This window comes from Triturus cristatus, chromosome 6 (genome assembly GCF_964204655.1).
Source record: "Triturus cristatus chromosome 6, aTriCri1.1, whole genome shotgun sequence".
Classification (NCBI taxonomy): domain Eukaryota; kingdom Metazoa; phylum Chordata; class Amphibia; order Caudata; family Salamandridae; genus Triturus; species Triturus cristatus.
Genome location: NC_140589.1, coordinates 1,115,762,531 through 1,115,777,534, shown reverse-complemented (window position 1 = coordinate 1,115,777,534; position 15,004 = coordinate 1,115,762,531). Strand labels below are relative to the sequence as shown.

The following is a 15,004-nucleotide window of genomic DNA, read 5'->3' as shown; positions in this document are numbered from 1 at the left end:
TCCCTGACCACAGGGGAGATTTTCTTCAGTCTTCTGTGCAGCAGAATGTCGAAGTTCCCGTCTTCTTCTTAGTTTCAAGTTGATTCCAGGATGTCTGAAGTCTTAGGACACAGCTCCTACCTTTATTCGGATTCTAGGGGCCGGACTACCTGCTAGGTCCCTCCCTATGGGTGGGACCAGGAAGGGGGGTGGTTACACCCCCAATCCTTTGTCCAGCTCGCCCCAGGCCCGGGACTGGTGTGCCCCAGGACCGGTTTGAACTGGCATATGCACCGAGGCTCCTTGTGAGCCACAGGCATGTCTGGTTTCTTTCAAGCCCTACCTGACCAATACACAAAATCCTGTCTGGGGTGGTGCACGCACCTCCCCTGGCAGGAAACCCTTTGTCCACACCTCCCAAGCTGGAAGGACTCCCAGCAGCAGGAGGGCAGACTTGTGTCTGTGGTGGCAGCATCCATTTTGTGGAGCTGAGGCTATGTCTGATTTTACCCGGGTTTCAGGTACTGTACATGTCGTGTCCCTCTAGAAGGGTGGAATGCTAACCCCGTCGCCAGAATTGGCGAGGGGTTAGTATTCCAATTCGTATGACACCTTACTCGACATGTTTTGATAAAGCCAAACCAAAGATAGCATTTAACCGCGAGGTTCATAATGCACTTAAGAGTATATGGTATGACGATATCTGGAAACAGTAGAAGGAAGTTGTTCCGACCACTGCAGACAGGCTCAGCTCATGCCAGAGCACCATCTCACATGGAACCAAGCACTCTGCCTTCAGGATTGTTAAGGCCTGCCATAGGAGTGACTTATAGGTTACCAGGTGTCCCATTTAAGTTTAGGTATAGGTATACTACACCTAAGTAAGAGGTGATTACACCAACTTACCCCAGCTGAGTGATCAGCCAGTTGTGTCAGATTGTTAGGCCAAGCCTGGGGTGGCATAATACATGCTTCAGCCCCTGGCAGGCCTTGGATACACCAATGCCCTGGGTACCTAGTGTACACTGGTACAGGGGCTGACAGGGTGATCCAACCAATTGGGTATGTACCTAGGGTACATGGAGTCCATTTTACAGAGAGAGCAGATAGCCTGAGAGCCTGAATGGCAGGATCTCAGGCCAACTAAGTCGAAAAACCAGCTAGACACTAGGCAAAAATTTGGGGGTAACCATAGTCAGATATCCACCTTCCTACAGTGTGTGAACACAGATTATGTTTGTGACTTTTGGAGACTGTGTAAAAATGTGTACAGAAAGATTTGGAAATTACAACCACTTTGGCAACTGAATAAAACCTTTGTAAAGCTTCACACCTATGGCAGCACTCACTTCACAAAACTAACAGTTTCAACACATATGGCCATTTGACTGATACAGAGATTGGTTGACGTCCCAGCAAAGCATTGCACAAGTCCAAGAAGCAGAAGGCTATTTAGGGAAGCACAGGCAAAGGTTGAGTACGTCAGTGGTTGTAGGGCGGTGATTATGCACACAAAGTGTTGTAGGTTTTGGTATGACGTTTCAGGTGTATTTTCACAGTAACAGGACACTGTGTATCTTGGGTAAAAAAATAATGCATAAAGGAAAAGTGAGCCATGCCTGCACCCCGACAGGTAAGCTTGCTGGAGAATTTGGTGGTAAAACTGGAAGATGGTGCGAAAAACTGCCACGGGCCTGTCCAAGATACCAGTATAGCTTTTTGGAGGGCTAGGCATTTTGGGAGAGGGATATGATTAGGGTTCCCCTTTATCCCTCATTTTGTCATGTGTAAACTGCTTGCATAACATTCCAATCTGCTTGTTAACTAGTGGATTCGTTCTGTACATCAGCTGCCCAAGCACATAGTGAATTTTTATTAGGCCACACTCAAAATTGGATATTGGCAGACTGCTAATTCAAGAATTTTAACAATAATGTGTTCGTATGTATCACTCAGAGGGTAAAATGTAAAGATTTTATCTAATATAGCCTCAGTGTTTATTACTGGTAGACTGTGCTTGATGATCAATTGATCACTTCAAGAAGGAAGTGGACACTAGGCCACCACAGCATTAGATGTCAATTCAAAGTCATGTCTATGATGAGCGTGCACAAGTGGCTATGGCTGTCATGCTACTAAAATTTCAAGTGGGAGAATTCACCATAGATCTATGCTCAAAGATTTCGACTTAGTTACGCACATATAAGTCCCTGTTCCCAGAGATGAATGGTGGGCAGGCTGCAGACAGTAGGGCAATTATTGACATGTACAGTCGTAAAATCTTCACAAGAGTGCTTGGCTGTGGGTTAACCAAAAGAATAATTTTAATGCTCTTCTAACTTACTTCGGGAAATATTAATGCTGTGTTTAATTTCAGCCTCCTGGTCGTCTAAGGGGCACAGCTCCTCCTTTTCCTTAGCCCTTAATGAAAAGACTGTGGTGGCAATAAGAGGACCTAAACCAAAGGGAAAAAAAAGGAATGAACAAACAGTCTACCAATTTTTACAGAATGACAATGATTATATGGCAATAAATATTCCGCACAGTCTAAGATGCGTTGGAAAGTGTCCTGGTTTTTGTGGAATCACTGCTAAGATATGTCTAGTAATAGGAATTACGAGCAAGCCGATATTTAAAAAGTGGTTTAAATTGTCTAAGTGACTGTTCATTTAGAACCATTAGGATTCCATATTCCGTGCAACTAACCTATGTGAAACCAAATTTAAACCAACAGCACACGCGGCAAGATTCTAAAGTGATGGTTTGGGTAAAAATGTACTTTCCCGAGTTAACTTCAGCAATTGCATGCAACATTATCACAGGGGGTAGATTGTATGGTGCAATTTAACAATAAAATGTTTATGAAAACAGCACTTTTACAAAGAGGGCAGAAAGTTCTGCGAATATGGGAAAAAGGGCATTGATATTTCAAGTTGTTTTCTTCTGCTTGAGAAACAAACTGATGCTATTTTCCAAAACATCTGGAAAAAGTCTTAAATAATTGAAGAGCTTGCTCAAAGACAAGCAGAAACAAAGTAAATACGTCCAGGGAGAGATAAAAATACTCATTCAAAGTTATCTTTCATCGGCTGGGAATCTGCAAATGGGAGTGTGGCTTGGACTCATTCAGAGTAAGGCTGAACACTTCTTTTCAAGTGGGACTCTGGAAAGATGGACGTTATTGTCTGTTTAGTAGGTAGAAAGACCACTTTTTCCAAGGCTTCCCTTCTGAGGGACGTTAGAAAGGGAAGTTTTTAGGTTGAGCCTGAGCCAGCGCAGAAGCGCTGCTCTGCGAAGATCTGTGGTAGTTCACTACGGAGAGAAGCTTCACCCACTCCCCCGCCCTTATTTTTTATTGGCTCATGGGTTTGTCCTTTGTAAATGCTGTCTTCTGATTCATTATGAGGCTTGTTAGTCCCGCCTTACTACACCCATGTCGTCATTTGTATCCTCCCATGGCTACTGGCCCCTTTACTTGGATGTTACATGGTTTGTGTACTTTTTGTTTATTGAGCTTGTTTGAACGTCCAGTCGCCAATCGATATTCTCACAGACAGGGATCCACGTAATGTCTATATATACAATGAGTATGCAGTTCCTAACAAAAAAGAACAAAGACACATACTAACTGTAAAGCAACCACCAGTAAAAAGGCAGGAGAGTGGTCTCCTTGTTGGAAAAAGGCCCTCACACACCTGACAAGGTGTCTTGCTTCATCATCGGGCCTGCTCCTACTCGGACCGGCGCTGCAATGCCCGATCAGGCGCCCGTGATGGGGCCTACTTAACGGAGATCTTTATTCCGAAGCCGTCAGGTGGAATGTGAGTGAGGGTCTTAGTGTAGGTGAATGTGAGAGTGTGTAGTGAAGTTAAAATAGGGAAAAATATTCCAATCAAAATAATTTTAATGAGTTTGGTTCTTCCCCTAATTAAAATTAAAAAGAATCGCATATGGTCACCCTATGTTGTGATATTATAGGCTGAAATGTGAGGTCAACATGTTTCTTGCCCTATTATCAGTTCAATGGCAATTCCTCAGGACCTAATAGAAAGACTACCTACACATTTTCTGGTGGTGGACACCCAACACATGTAGTGAAAAGTGACCACCCCTACAGCACCCTAATTGAATTCTAGTGTCGGTTCTGTTGTAGAGACAAAAAGTTGATCCTACCCCGGCGGCGCAACCGGTCCAAACTGTCTGGTCACCAGACCGTTTGGACCGGTTGCGCCGCCGGCGTAGGATCAACTTTTTGTCTCTACAACAGAACCGACACTAGAATTCAGTGTCGACGGCGACCGGTACTGTTATGGCCCGGACCATAAACTATTAAGGGTTACACTTGATTAACTTTATTGACACCTGAGGTACCCCCACATTTTTTAGGGTGCTGTAAGGGTGGTCACTTTTCACTACATGTGTTGGGTGTCCACCACCAGAAAATGTGTAGGTAGTCTTTCTATTAGGTCCTGAGGAATTGCCATCGAACTGATAATAGGGCAAGAAACATGTTGACCTCACATTTCAACGTATAATATCACAACATAGGGTGACCATACGCGATTCTTTTTAATTTTAATTAGGGGAAGAACCAAACTCATTAAAATTATTTTGATTGGAATATTTTTCCCTATTTTAACTTCACTACACACTCTCGCATTCACCTACACTAAGACCCTCACTCACATTCCACCGGACGGCTTCGGAATAAAGATCTCCGTTAAGTAGGCCCCACCACGGGCGCCTGATCGGGCATTGCAGCACCAGCCCAAGTAGGAGCAGGCCCAATGATGAAGCAAGACACCTTCTTGTCAGGTGTGTGAGGGCCTTTTTCCAACAAGGAGACCACTATCCTGCCTTTTTACTGGTGGTTGCTTTACAGTTAGTATGTGTCTTTGTTCTTTTTTGTTAGGAACTGCATTCTCATTGTATATATAGTCGTTTGGGTACGTATGCTGGACCGGTTTACAAAAACCCTTGTTCTTCTTTCCCCTCGCCTTTGTTTCCAATCCACGTAATGTACCTCTATCAATGCCCTCAGTCCTCTGAATGGGGTTGGCAGGAGTGGTTAGTGGCCGTGTCCTCGCTGCTTATGTGCAGCAGATGGGCTTGGTAGCTGTGTCTGGTTTGCAGAGCCGCGGACAGTGGTGTTGCTGGTGCCGCGCCTGATGCAATCTGTTTAATTTCCCAGCTGTTGCACTGCCGGGGGAAAGCTTAGCTGTTTCTCATAAGGGATCAAAATGTTGTTTCACAATATTAAAGGCTTATTTGAACACCTTGGCTACGGTGCCACGGGAAGTGTGGCTGGCCGCATTACTTTCTAGCCAGAATGACCGGGTACACTGAAGTCTCTCATAGCACAATGTATGCACGCCTTGCCTCCCAAAACTGTATTCCGGAGGGGCGGGAAGTGAAGACCGGTTTTAACAACATGACCGCCAATCGAACCGTCAAAATATCTTCAGGTAAATATTGTGAGCAATTCATATTTTGTGTATGTCAATGACGAATTTGCAAATTGAATGAACTTTTTCATCGATGTAACTTTCTGCGACGTCAGTGCACATTTTTGATATTAAATCTCCCACCTCCATTTTTTGTTACTTATGCTACGTGTGGTATCTGAGCTTAGGGGATACTCTAAGGTACGGGCTAGGTCGCAGGATCGGGCCATTGCAATAATTGCGACACACACTCCGTGCTTGCTCATCGGGCCAAGACCCCGAGCGGTCTTGCGCCCCTTTATTTAAACACTCGGGCGAGCACGCCCTCGGGGTGCGTGGGTGCGTGCTAAGCGTGTGTGAAAGGGCCGGGTGGCTCCGTCACTACATCCCTCCAATCTTTTAGATACAACAACTCTTTTCAGGGAACTGCTAAGTCTCTCTTGGCACACTACATGAAGTCTCTCAGTCTCTGACTAGGGGTCGGGTTTGGCCGGAGACCATACCTCTGGCTCCGGGAGTTTTCTTGCTTCCGACCCTTCTGGTTCTCTCTCTGGTTCAGGGGACACGGTTTCTGGGCTTTTCACTTCTTCCACTGCTCATACTTCTCTTCCAGGTTGTGGTCGCATATCCTCCGGATGACCTCCCAAGTCTTCCGCGGGGACTGTTCCGTCTCCGTCTTCCAGACTTTCCATGGCTTGGTCAGCCGGTGTTGTGCCATTTGCGACTCTCTTGAACCATGAGGTGTTCCTTGTGACCACACGGGTTCCCCGCATGGCCGACACCATGGTGCAGTGTACATTGATTACTTCCCACATTTCAGGCTCATATGGGGTGCGATACTTCCAGCTTGAGTGGTGGTCTTCTACCACAACTCTGTCTCCAACCGAGACACTCGTTGACTGGGCCCTTCGAGCTTGGCTCGCCTTGTCATTAGATGCTTTCCTTCTGTCCTGGGCTGCACCTTGATCCAGCTCTGGTGGACTCCACGATGAATTGGCAGGAATGCTGCCCATTGGAGCCCGTCGAAACAGCAGGTGAGCAGGCGCACACCGGGTGGTGCAGCGTGGGGTTTGGCTATACGCGCTGAGAAACTGCGAGAGGCACTGCTCGGCATCGTCTCCCTTATCCACCCCGATCCTGAGAGCCCGGTTCATCGTACGCATGAACAGCTCCACCTCTCCATTTACCTGGGGCCACTGTGGAGTGATCTTCCGGTCTCTGCCTTGGAACGGCGGTCCATTGTCAGATTTGATCTCTTCCGGCTGTCCCATCATGGCAAACGTGCGCTCCAGAGCTGTCTTCATGTAGAGGAACGCTGTCAACGACACTACCTCCACCATCAGGAACTTTGAGTGTGAATCAACTAGCTCCAGTGTGTTCCACCCATCCAGGAACGACCCAAAGTCGATGCTTACTTTGGACCACGGCTCCAGACACGGATCCTCAGTGATTACTGGATGAGGTGCAGGGTCGCTGCCCGTGATGTTACATGAGTGACAGGTACATACAACTTCCTCCACCATGGCGTCCATCCCTGGGAACCAGACTTTGCTCCGGAGTCTGGCCTTGGTTTTTGAGACACCTTGATGACCTTGGTGCACTAGGCGGATCACCTCCTTCTGCAGACTCTTCAGAATCACAAGGGTGGTTCCCCTCAGGACCACTCCATGGAGCCTTCGCTGGTGACTTCGACTTCCATGACTGCTCGTAGAGGAAGCGGCTCGTCACTGTCGTATGTGTAAATCCTAGCTTTGGACGGTAGAAGTGACGGGCGAGGCAGTAGCTTTTCATACTGGTCGCTGTCCATCACGTTGACTGACGCCCCGGTGTCTATGAGGGCACTTACGGGGGACCCTGCTATGGTGATGTTGCACATGTGCGGCGGCCGGCGCTTTGCTCCTTCCCGGCCGACAAACGATACAAAGAACACCTCGTCTTCTTCCGTTCCAAAATCGAACCCTGGAGGGGTGTTGTCAACTTGCTCTTTTGGATCCTCCAGCGTTAATTGTCGTACTGCCGTTGTGAGCCCACGTGGGCTCAGGTCATTGCTTCATCCTCTTCCTCTCCTGCAGACTTTTGCGAAATGGTTGAGTTTCCCACATTGTGAACACGTTTTTCCTCTTGCAAAACAACTCCCCCCTGGAGGGTGATCTAGGCCACTATTCCGCATGCGCTCTTCTGCGGAAGCCTCATGGCTCCTTTTGACTGAGACGGTCTTCTTTGGATCACATCCACTCTCTCATCCTTGACTATGGGCATCCGCTGTGGCGCAGAGGGCCGGTTGAGGGCTGCTTCCATTTCGTCCGCGCAAGCTTTGGACAGCTCATGGGACCTGGCGAGCACAAGAATTTCGTCGAGACTGATGCCGGGTTGTTGTAGTATAAGGCGTCGCAGCGTGACTGACAGACATCCTTGGATGAGCTGCGCCCTGATCTCCGCCCTCTGGTCCGGCAGCGTGCATGAGCTTGCAAGTTTCCGTAGGCGGGCGCAGAAAATGTCTATGGTCTCGGCCTCGCCCTGTCGCACCTGCCGGAGCTTGAACCATTCGAAATCAGAGTTTATTTGAGGATCGAAGTGGCAGTTTAGGGCGGTGACAGCCCCATTGTAGAAGTCATCTTCCCCTCTATCCGGCAAGGTCTCGAAAAGGTCGTACAACTCGCCTCCTCCATAGCACATGAGGAGCGACCTCTTCACCCTCCCATTCTGTCTCCCGCACACCGATGAAATAATGGTCCAGGCGACCAATCCAGGACTTCCACTGCGCCGCGGCAGTGGACGGATCCGAGAGCTCGCTGAAAGGTGGTAATGGGGCAGCCGTGGAATGACTGGGCCGAGCGTGTGCTTGTGGGTCGGCCTGCTGAGGGGGCGGTGCCGCTTGGGGGCCACCCCCGCCATCAGCGCCCTGGACACACATCCTCTACTGCGGGTCTGCTTCTTGGTGCGACAAGGCACAACTTGGTCGGTGGCGCTGGGCAACGTAAGGTACGTGCGGGAGGGGGTCCCTAGCCGATCTGCAGGGCAGCCGCGCGTGGGTGTGGCGTTGGCGTAGGCGCCGTGAAGCTGGGAAACCCAGGGCGGCCACAGGCTGCGCTTGGGGCCTTAACTGTGTGTGGTCAATGGGGAAATCCCTTTCTCTAGGCACGCAGCTGTCGAGGACATGAGGGCAACTGTCTCTTTTGTGGACACTTTCAAACAGGTGAGGATCCCCCCTTCATGTAGCTCCTTTGAATTGCCTCTCTGCACTGTGGCACGTTCGTGCAGGTGTCTTTCACGGGGACTTGCTGGTCGTTGTCCGTTAGAACAGTAGGGAGCGCTGGTCTGAGGGCCTGCTGTGGGCGAGGATCGAGTCCTCCAGCAGCGCAGGTGTGCAGTATGCAGCGGGACTCGCTGTGACTGGCGCGGGGCTTCACCCGTCGGCTCGACCACATGACTGTAGGAGCGTGGCTGGGCAGCGATAATGCAGGGAGTCTGTGCGCAGAGGCAGCGCGGCAGCGGGCCTGGGCGGCGTACGCACACCCACACAAGCAGGGAAGGTCTCACCTCTGGCACCGTTCCGCACGCCGAAGACACCAATCAGCGATGACAGCAGCAGCGGGGGCGCGCCTGCCGAAGCAGCGCACACCAAGCGCAGCTCCATGCCAAGCAGACAACTTCCCGCGGGTTGGGCACCCGCCTCCGGCACGAACGGCGCCATGTGCGCGGACTGCGCAGGCACCGGGACCACAGCGGCAGGAGCTGGTCCGGACCCTCAGGTACCGGGTCTTGCAGGCGTGAATACGGCGAGGAGTGGGATAGACTAGCCTCGTCGCCAGTGTGTCATCTGAACTTAGGGGATACTCTAATGTACGGGCTAGGCCGCAGGTTCGGACCGTTGCAATAATTGCGACACACTCCGTGCTTGCTCATCGGGCCAAGATGCCCGAGCGGTCTTGCGCCTCTTTATTTAAACCCTCAGGCGAGCCAGCCCTCAGGGTGCATACTAAGCATGTGTGAAAGGGCCGGGTGACTCCGTCACTACACTATGTAGCGTCAGAAAATTACAATATAGTTACGTACGGTGTCAGTTGTTGTATTGAACGTTACTGTTACCAGTTTAATTTTTCGGCACATCGTGCCACATTTTTACTCCTTACACTGACGGAACCGCGAGGGAAAACAGGCGGTTACACAATACCACTTATATTTGAAGAAGCGCTGCTTTCATATGTGACTCCAGGGCTAGTAATGCTGCGGGAGGGTGGATGGCAGCACCAGAAGTCCCTGGGGAGGGCAGTGCAGCTTGTTCACTGCTGGCATGCCATGGTGCACGTATTTAGGGCTCACTGCACTGTATGCTCACACTTCTGTTATCTGGTCAGCTGTGCGGGTATTTCAGCCTGGTTGAAAAGACTGCAGCTTCAGGTGTCTGTCTAAGCTGGTGAAAGAGCTTGTGGGTAGAGCACATTTCCGCTTGTAGCCTGCAGGCAGGGTTAAAAGCCTGGTGTGTCCGCTCTGCTTTTTATCCTTCCCTGTAATTTCATTACTGTGTTATTCTGCATATAAACAGCCCTTATTTTCCAGGCTAATTTTCGTTTGGTGTTCAAGCTTCCCTAAGCATTGCCCTTTGAGTTAATGTTCAGAGGTCAGTTTTTCATGCAGTGCTTCGATTGCAAGCTATATAATAATCATGCTATGTTTATTTTTAGAAATGAACTGTTAATGAATGACTGTAGATACCAACCAGAGTCACTCAAAAGGAGTTTGATTTAATTTCTCAATGCGTGACTAGTTGTCCCGTTTTCCTGAAGTATTATATACTCATTCTATTTGTTTTGGCAAAGTTTATGGGCGTTTTAAAGATAATAGTTTGTGAAGAGCAGAGATCTGTGATGAAGAGCCCCCCCGCCCACCCACACCAACCTCCTCCGCCTCAGAGATCAACTGGAATTAAGGTGTAAATGTGGCTAGCAGGAGTCTGACCAAACTAGCTGTCGAGGCCCCTTGGGATAGGCCTGGGACCTCACTGGCACCTCCCTGACACCAGGCAGGCCCAGCAGCATATTGGGACTGGAGTACGGATGGCAGGCAACCATATGTTCAGTTCGACCCCATTTATCACCATCCCAGCTCTCTGTCTCCCGTTGTCCGTGCTTACAATACATGTTTACCCTCGCTGCATGCGATTTTAGAGTTTCTCTGCCAACTCTTGACAGTTTCCTCCTCGCACTGGGTGTTTTCATACCATCTGTCATAAGTGTGCTTAGAACTGTAATGCTTAACCGACAAGCACAATCATGCATGCCGACCATTGTATAAATTGAGGCACGACTTGTGCAATTTTTCTCTTAGGGCATTTTATTAATATTGTGGGACTGGAATCGACTATGTGCAGCCTTGTCCCCACAGTTCCTTGCCAGGGTTTGTCCACAACTCCTTCGCAGCGGTTCCTCCTGGTCGGTCATCACAACATGTTATCAAGGAAGTACAGCTTTCTTTAACAATTACATTGGTGCACGATCAATTTGTGGATTTATAGTCCAATGTGCACTGCTTACTGAAGGAAGCACATTTGTTATATTTTCTCGCCAGGGAGGCACAGATGATATATGTTTTGAGCAGATCCGTTTATTGTTGCCAATTATGTATACATTTCCATAATGGTGTGTTGTTTCTACAGCCATGTATCCCTGCAATGAGTTACATTATTTCTCCTGTCGCCAAAGAAACCTTGGACTTAAGTGACAGCTTATTAAACATTTTATTACTTAACTTCTCTACAACACAGCTCAAAAATATTGGCAAAGCCAATGGATCTGCCTAAACACTTCTAAGGTCCCAAAGGCGAGACCTATTGGCTATGCCAATGCTTGTTTTAGTATGCATCCGAAATATCACTGACAACACTGGAATGCAGCGTAGGAAAAAATAAACAAGTAACTTACCTGCAGTAATGCTCTTTCTAGTAGAGACTATCTAGCTGCAGATACCTCACCTTTTGACTAATCCTTGGGTGTCAGACTGGATCACAAAACATTTCCATAGTCCCTCTTAAAGCCTCAAAAGCAAATTGATAGACTAGTGTGCAGATTCCTAGACTATCCGATGTATGGATAGAATCCAATCACAGAACAGGGAGGATGGGAGTGCCAATGAGAAATCTGAGGTTAGATAGAGTCTTTACCAGAAAGAGAGTTACAGAAGAGAAGAAACTTCTTTTTCTGATAGAGACTTGTAGCTGCAGATTCCTCACCTTTTGAACAGATACCAAAGCAGTACCCAAGTGGAGGTGGGCTGCGAATAGACTCAAAGCAGAAAGTCCTACAGGACTGAGCAGGCAAAATGCACTTATTGACGGACTTGATTGTCCACAAAATAGTGCTTCGTAAACGTATGGAGAGATGCTCACGTAGTTGCCTGGCAGCTGTCTGTCTCGGACAGGGACTGCGCATGCTAGCAGCTTTGGCCCCTGGTGGAACGGGCAAGGTGTCCTTCTAGGGGCTGCTTCTTCACCAGTGCATAGCAGATAATGCCGAGCATGATCCAAAGTGAGGTGGTACGCTTCTGCACAGCCTTGCCTTTTTACGCTCTGTCAAATCCCACAAAGAGCTGATCGTCCACCCTGTGCTCTTTGGTACGATCGATGTAGAAACTGAGCTCTCTTCTGGAGCCCAAGCGATGAAATCTCCCCTGTTCCTTAAAGAGGTGAGGGGGAGCACAGCACGCTTGCAGGGTGACGGTTTGACCAGCATGGAATGGCGACACGAATTTCTGTAGAAAGGATGCCCTAGTTCAGAGAACCAGCTTATCAGTGAAGATGGTGGTTGAACACACAGAGCCTGAAGCATACTCATATGCCATGCTGATGTGATAGGAGCCAAGAGCACAGTTTTGATAGTGAGAAGCCTTAAGGACAGCTGTGGAGCAGCTCAAATGCAGTACACAAAGTAAGAAAGGACATCATTGAGGTCCCATTGGGGAATCACAAACTGAGAAGAGGGAAAAGTGTTGCAGCCCTTTCAAAAAGTGCATCACAACTGGGGATTGAAACAAAAAAGACTGATCAGCCAACCATAAGAAGGGTTAGAGGGCCGAAATATAACCCTTAACTGTCAGAGTAGAGTAAGAGACAGTACAACTTACCAATCATCAGACAGTTTGGCCAGGAGGGGTCAATCTGGCTGACCAGTGCTGCAACAAACCCCAAATTAGTCCTGACAGGCGTGTGCAATTTTAGTTGAGGGACGCCTGGCTGCCATGATGGCATCAACTACCTCTATAGGAAGGTGACTGCATTCAGCTGTCGCTGCTCGATCTCCATGCATGAAGGTGGAGGTTGTGGTGCCTGCGGTAGAGAACCCAATTTCTTCTGCAAAACCAGATCCACCAGAGGGTAAGCCTGATTGGAAGGCATGCACAAGTCCAGGAGCTCTGGATACCATACTTTCCGTGCCCACTCTGAAGCCACTGGGATGACTTGGGCTCGGCCTTCCCTGATCTTCTTGAGAACTAGGGGCATGAGTGGCATCATTGGAAAAGCAGACGTGAGTCTTGAGTTCCACTCGAGGCCGAACACAACTCAGAGAGAAAGAGGCCTAGGAAACTCAAAAAGCAGAAGTGCTGACATTGCGGGTTCTCGGCTGTGAACTGATCAAGCCAAGGTTCTCCCTATTCACAGAAGAAACCTTGTGCCACCTCTGGGTGCAAATGCCACTCGTATTCCGCTAGATGTGGGCAGCTGAGTTTGTCAACCGTGGTGTTTAATAGGCTGTAGTGCTCTTATAGTCTGACACAATGTGATGACTTTTGACATCTTGCATATGTCTTTTTCCATTGAAGATTTATTCTTGCAGTCTTAAAATGGGAGCTGTCACAAAGTAGAACAGCCTTGCCAAGAACAGAATATGTGGGATGTGCATTTGAAAGCATTACTTTTTGGTCTCGAAGTGCAGTGTTATGAGCAGTGGTGCACAAATATGCATTGTGTTGCACATATAGAAGCGAAGTATTTGATGCAATAGGCAGTGGTGCACAAATGTGCATTGTGTTGTACATTGGGAAGTATTATGAAGTTCTTACTAATGGCTTTGACATGTCCTCATGGCATCCTGAATGCTGACTCTGCCTTGCTTGAACTTTTTTGCGCGCACAGACAGGCCCACAGAGTGTTTGCAAGTTGCTTGGGTTAATCACGTTCAAGGTTGTTTTGTTTTTGGAGAAGAGATTGTTTAGTGTACCAAAGTCTTTCATAAGCTTAGTTAAGATAAAGATTGGAACATGTGAGAATGTAGAGGGAATGTGGGAACTCCTTTTACCCAGGAATGTATGCATGGATGGTGGCCAATTCCAATAAGTTTCCTTGGCGCAGAGGGAAGGTCTCTCAAGCCTTCTAGTGTGTTTTGAGACTATAAAGCCGAGGGTTGTTGACTTAGAAACCGGGATTGTTTGAGCCTAAATGATGTACGCATCTTCAGTACAGGCATCTGGTTGCTGAGACTCTTAACCCCGGCTGTGAGTCCCCCAGTCTGGAGTGGGCTAAGATACAGTGTTTGTGCCAGGTGAAGTGATTTGTTTCTGACTTGTGCCATTGTGATGTGTGGCCAGTGGCTGTGGTCATTTGAGGTGTTTTCTTTGTGATGTGTGAGTTAGTCAGAGTGCACATCCAAAGTAATCATTTGATGTATTTAGTTTATATATCGTTCTGATTTCGTGCAGGACGTCCATTATTATCTGCTTATGCATTTTATTATTATTCACGCATTTAACTGTTACATTTACCAAGTGTGTTATTACTTGCATATAAATATATATCTCTATATACATTTGAATGTTGTTAATTTGACATCTGGGAAAGCCTTTCTGTTAGATAGCATTGCATAGATAAAACCTCAAGCCTTATTCTATAAAGAGAATCTTTGATGTGTTTGGTTTTATAAAGTAAAACCCCTTTCTAGGTGTTGTTTTGATATAGGACTCCTGCTTCGTGGTGCTTTGGACATCATGTGAGAATGGAATTTTTGAGGGTGAAGCAAGACTTAGGCCCGCCAGTTGGTTTGCCACCTGGCAGTCCAGACAGCTCCAGAAGTGCAAGGTCTTGAGTTACAGAGTCTGTGACCCCACCTTGTCCTATTTGTTGCTGGACCACATGGCAGTGGTGTTGTCCGCGAGCACCTGTCCCAGCCTCCTCTTGATAGATGGCATGAAGACTTTCAGCGCAAAGCAAATTGCCCTGAGCTCCACATAGCTGTTATGGAGCTAGAACTCTGTCGGAGACCTGAGGCCTCTGATCTCCACCGCGCTCAGGTGACTGCCCCAGTCCAGAAGTGACGCATCGATCACCACGGTCAGCTCAGGGTGGGGAAGGGAGAAGGGTGTGCTGCTGACCCAATCGCCGTCCACCAACCACCACTGCAGGCCTTTTGCGGCCCTTCTGAAATCTGAAAGTTGTCAAAAAGGTCCCCTTGATGTTGGAGCCAATGGGACTTCAGATCCCACTGCAGAGCCTGCATATGCGGTTATTTTCATATAGATACCCCAATATATGCTCAGGGAACCACCTAACCTTTCACCTATATTCTCCCCTACCATTACACAACATAACGGTT

At 48.1% G+C, this 15,004-nt stretch overlaps 1 protein-coding gene and 1 long non-coding RNA gene across 4 annotated transcripts in view; one reads left to right on the top strand and one right to left on the bottom strand.

Moving 5' to 3' along the window:
• Window positions 1-2,493, top strand: part of LOC146821047 (uncharacterized) — a 145,229-nt gene extending 142,736 nt beyond the window's left edge. Inside the window, exon 3 of the long non-coding RNA XR_014963084.1 lies at window positions 2,357-2,493. This is a non-coding gene — a long non-coding RNA (uncharacterized LOC146821047). The remainder of the gene's footprint in view (window positions 1-2,356) is intronic.
• LOC146821046 (uncharacterized) overlaps window positions 1-15,004 on the bottom strand; it is a 326,636-nt gene that overhangs the window by 166,741 nt on the left and 144,891 nt on the right. For all 3 annotated transcript variants that reach the window (XM_085611981.1, XM_085611980.1, XM_085611982.1), the window contains one exon: window positions 2,324-2,434. In XM_085611981.1, coding sequence (XP_085468107.1) covers window positions 2,324-2,434 — 111 coding nt within the window. The remainder of the gene's footprint in view (window positions 1-2,323; window positions 2,435-15,004) is intronic.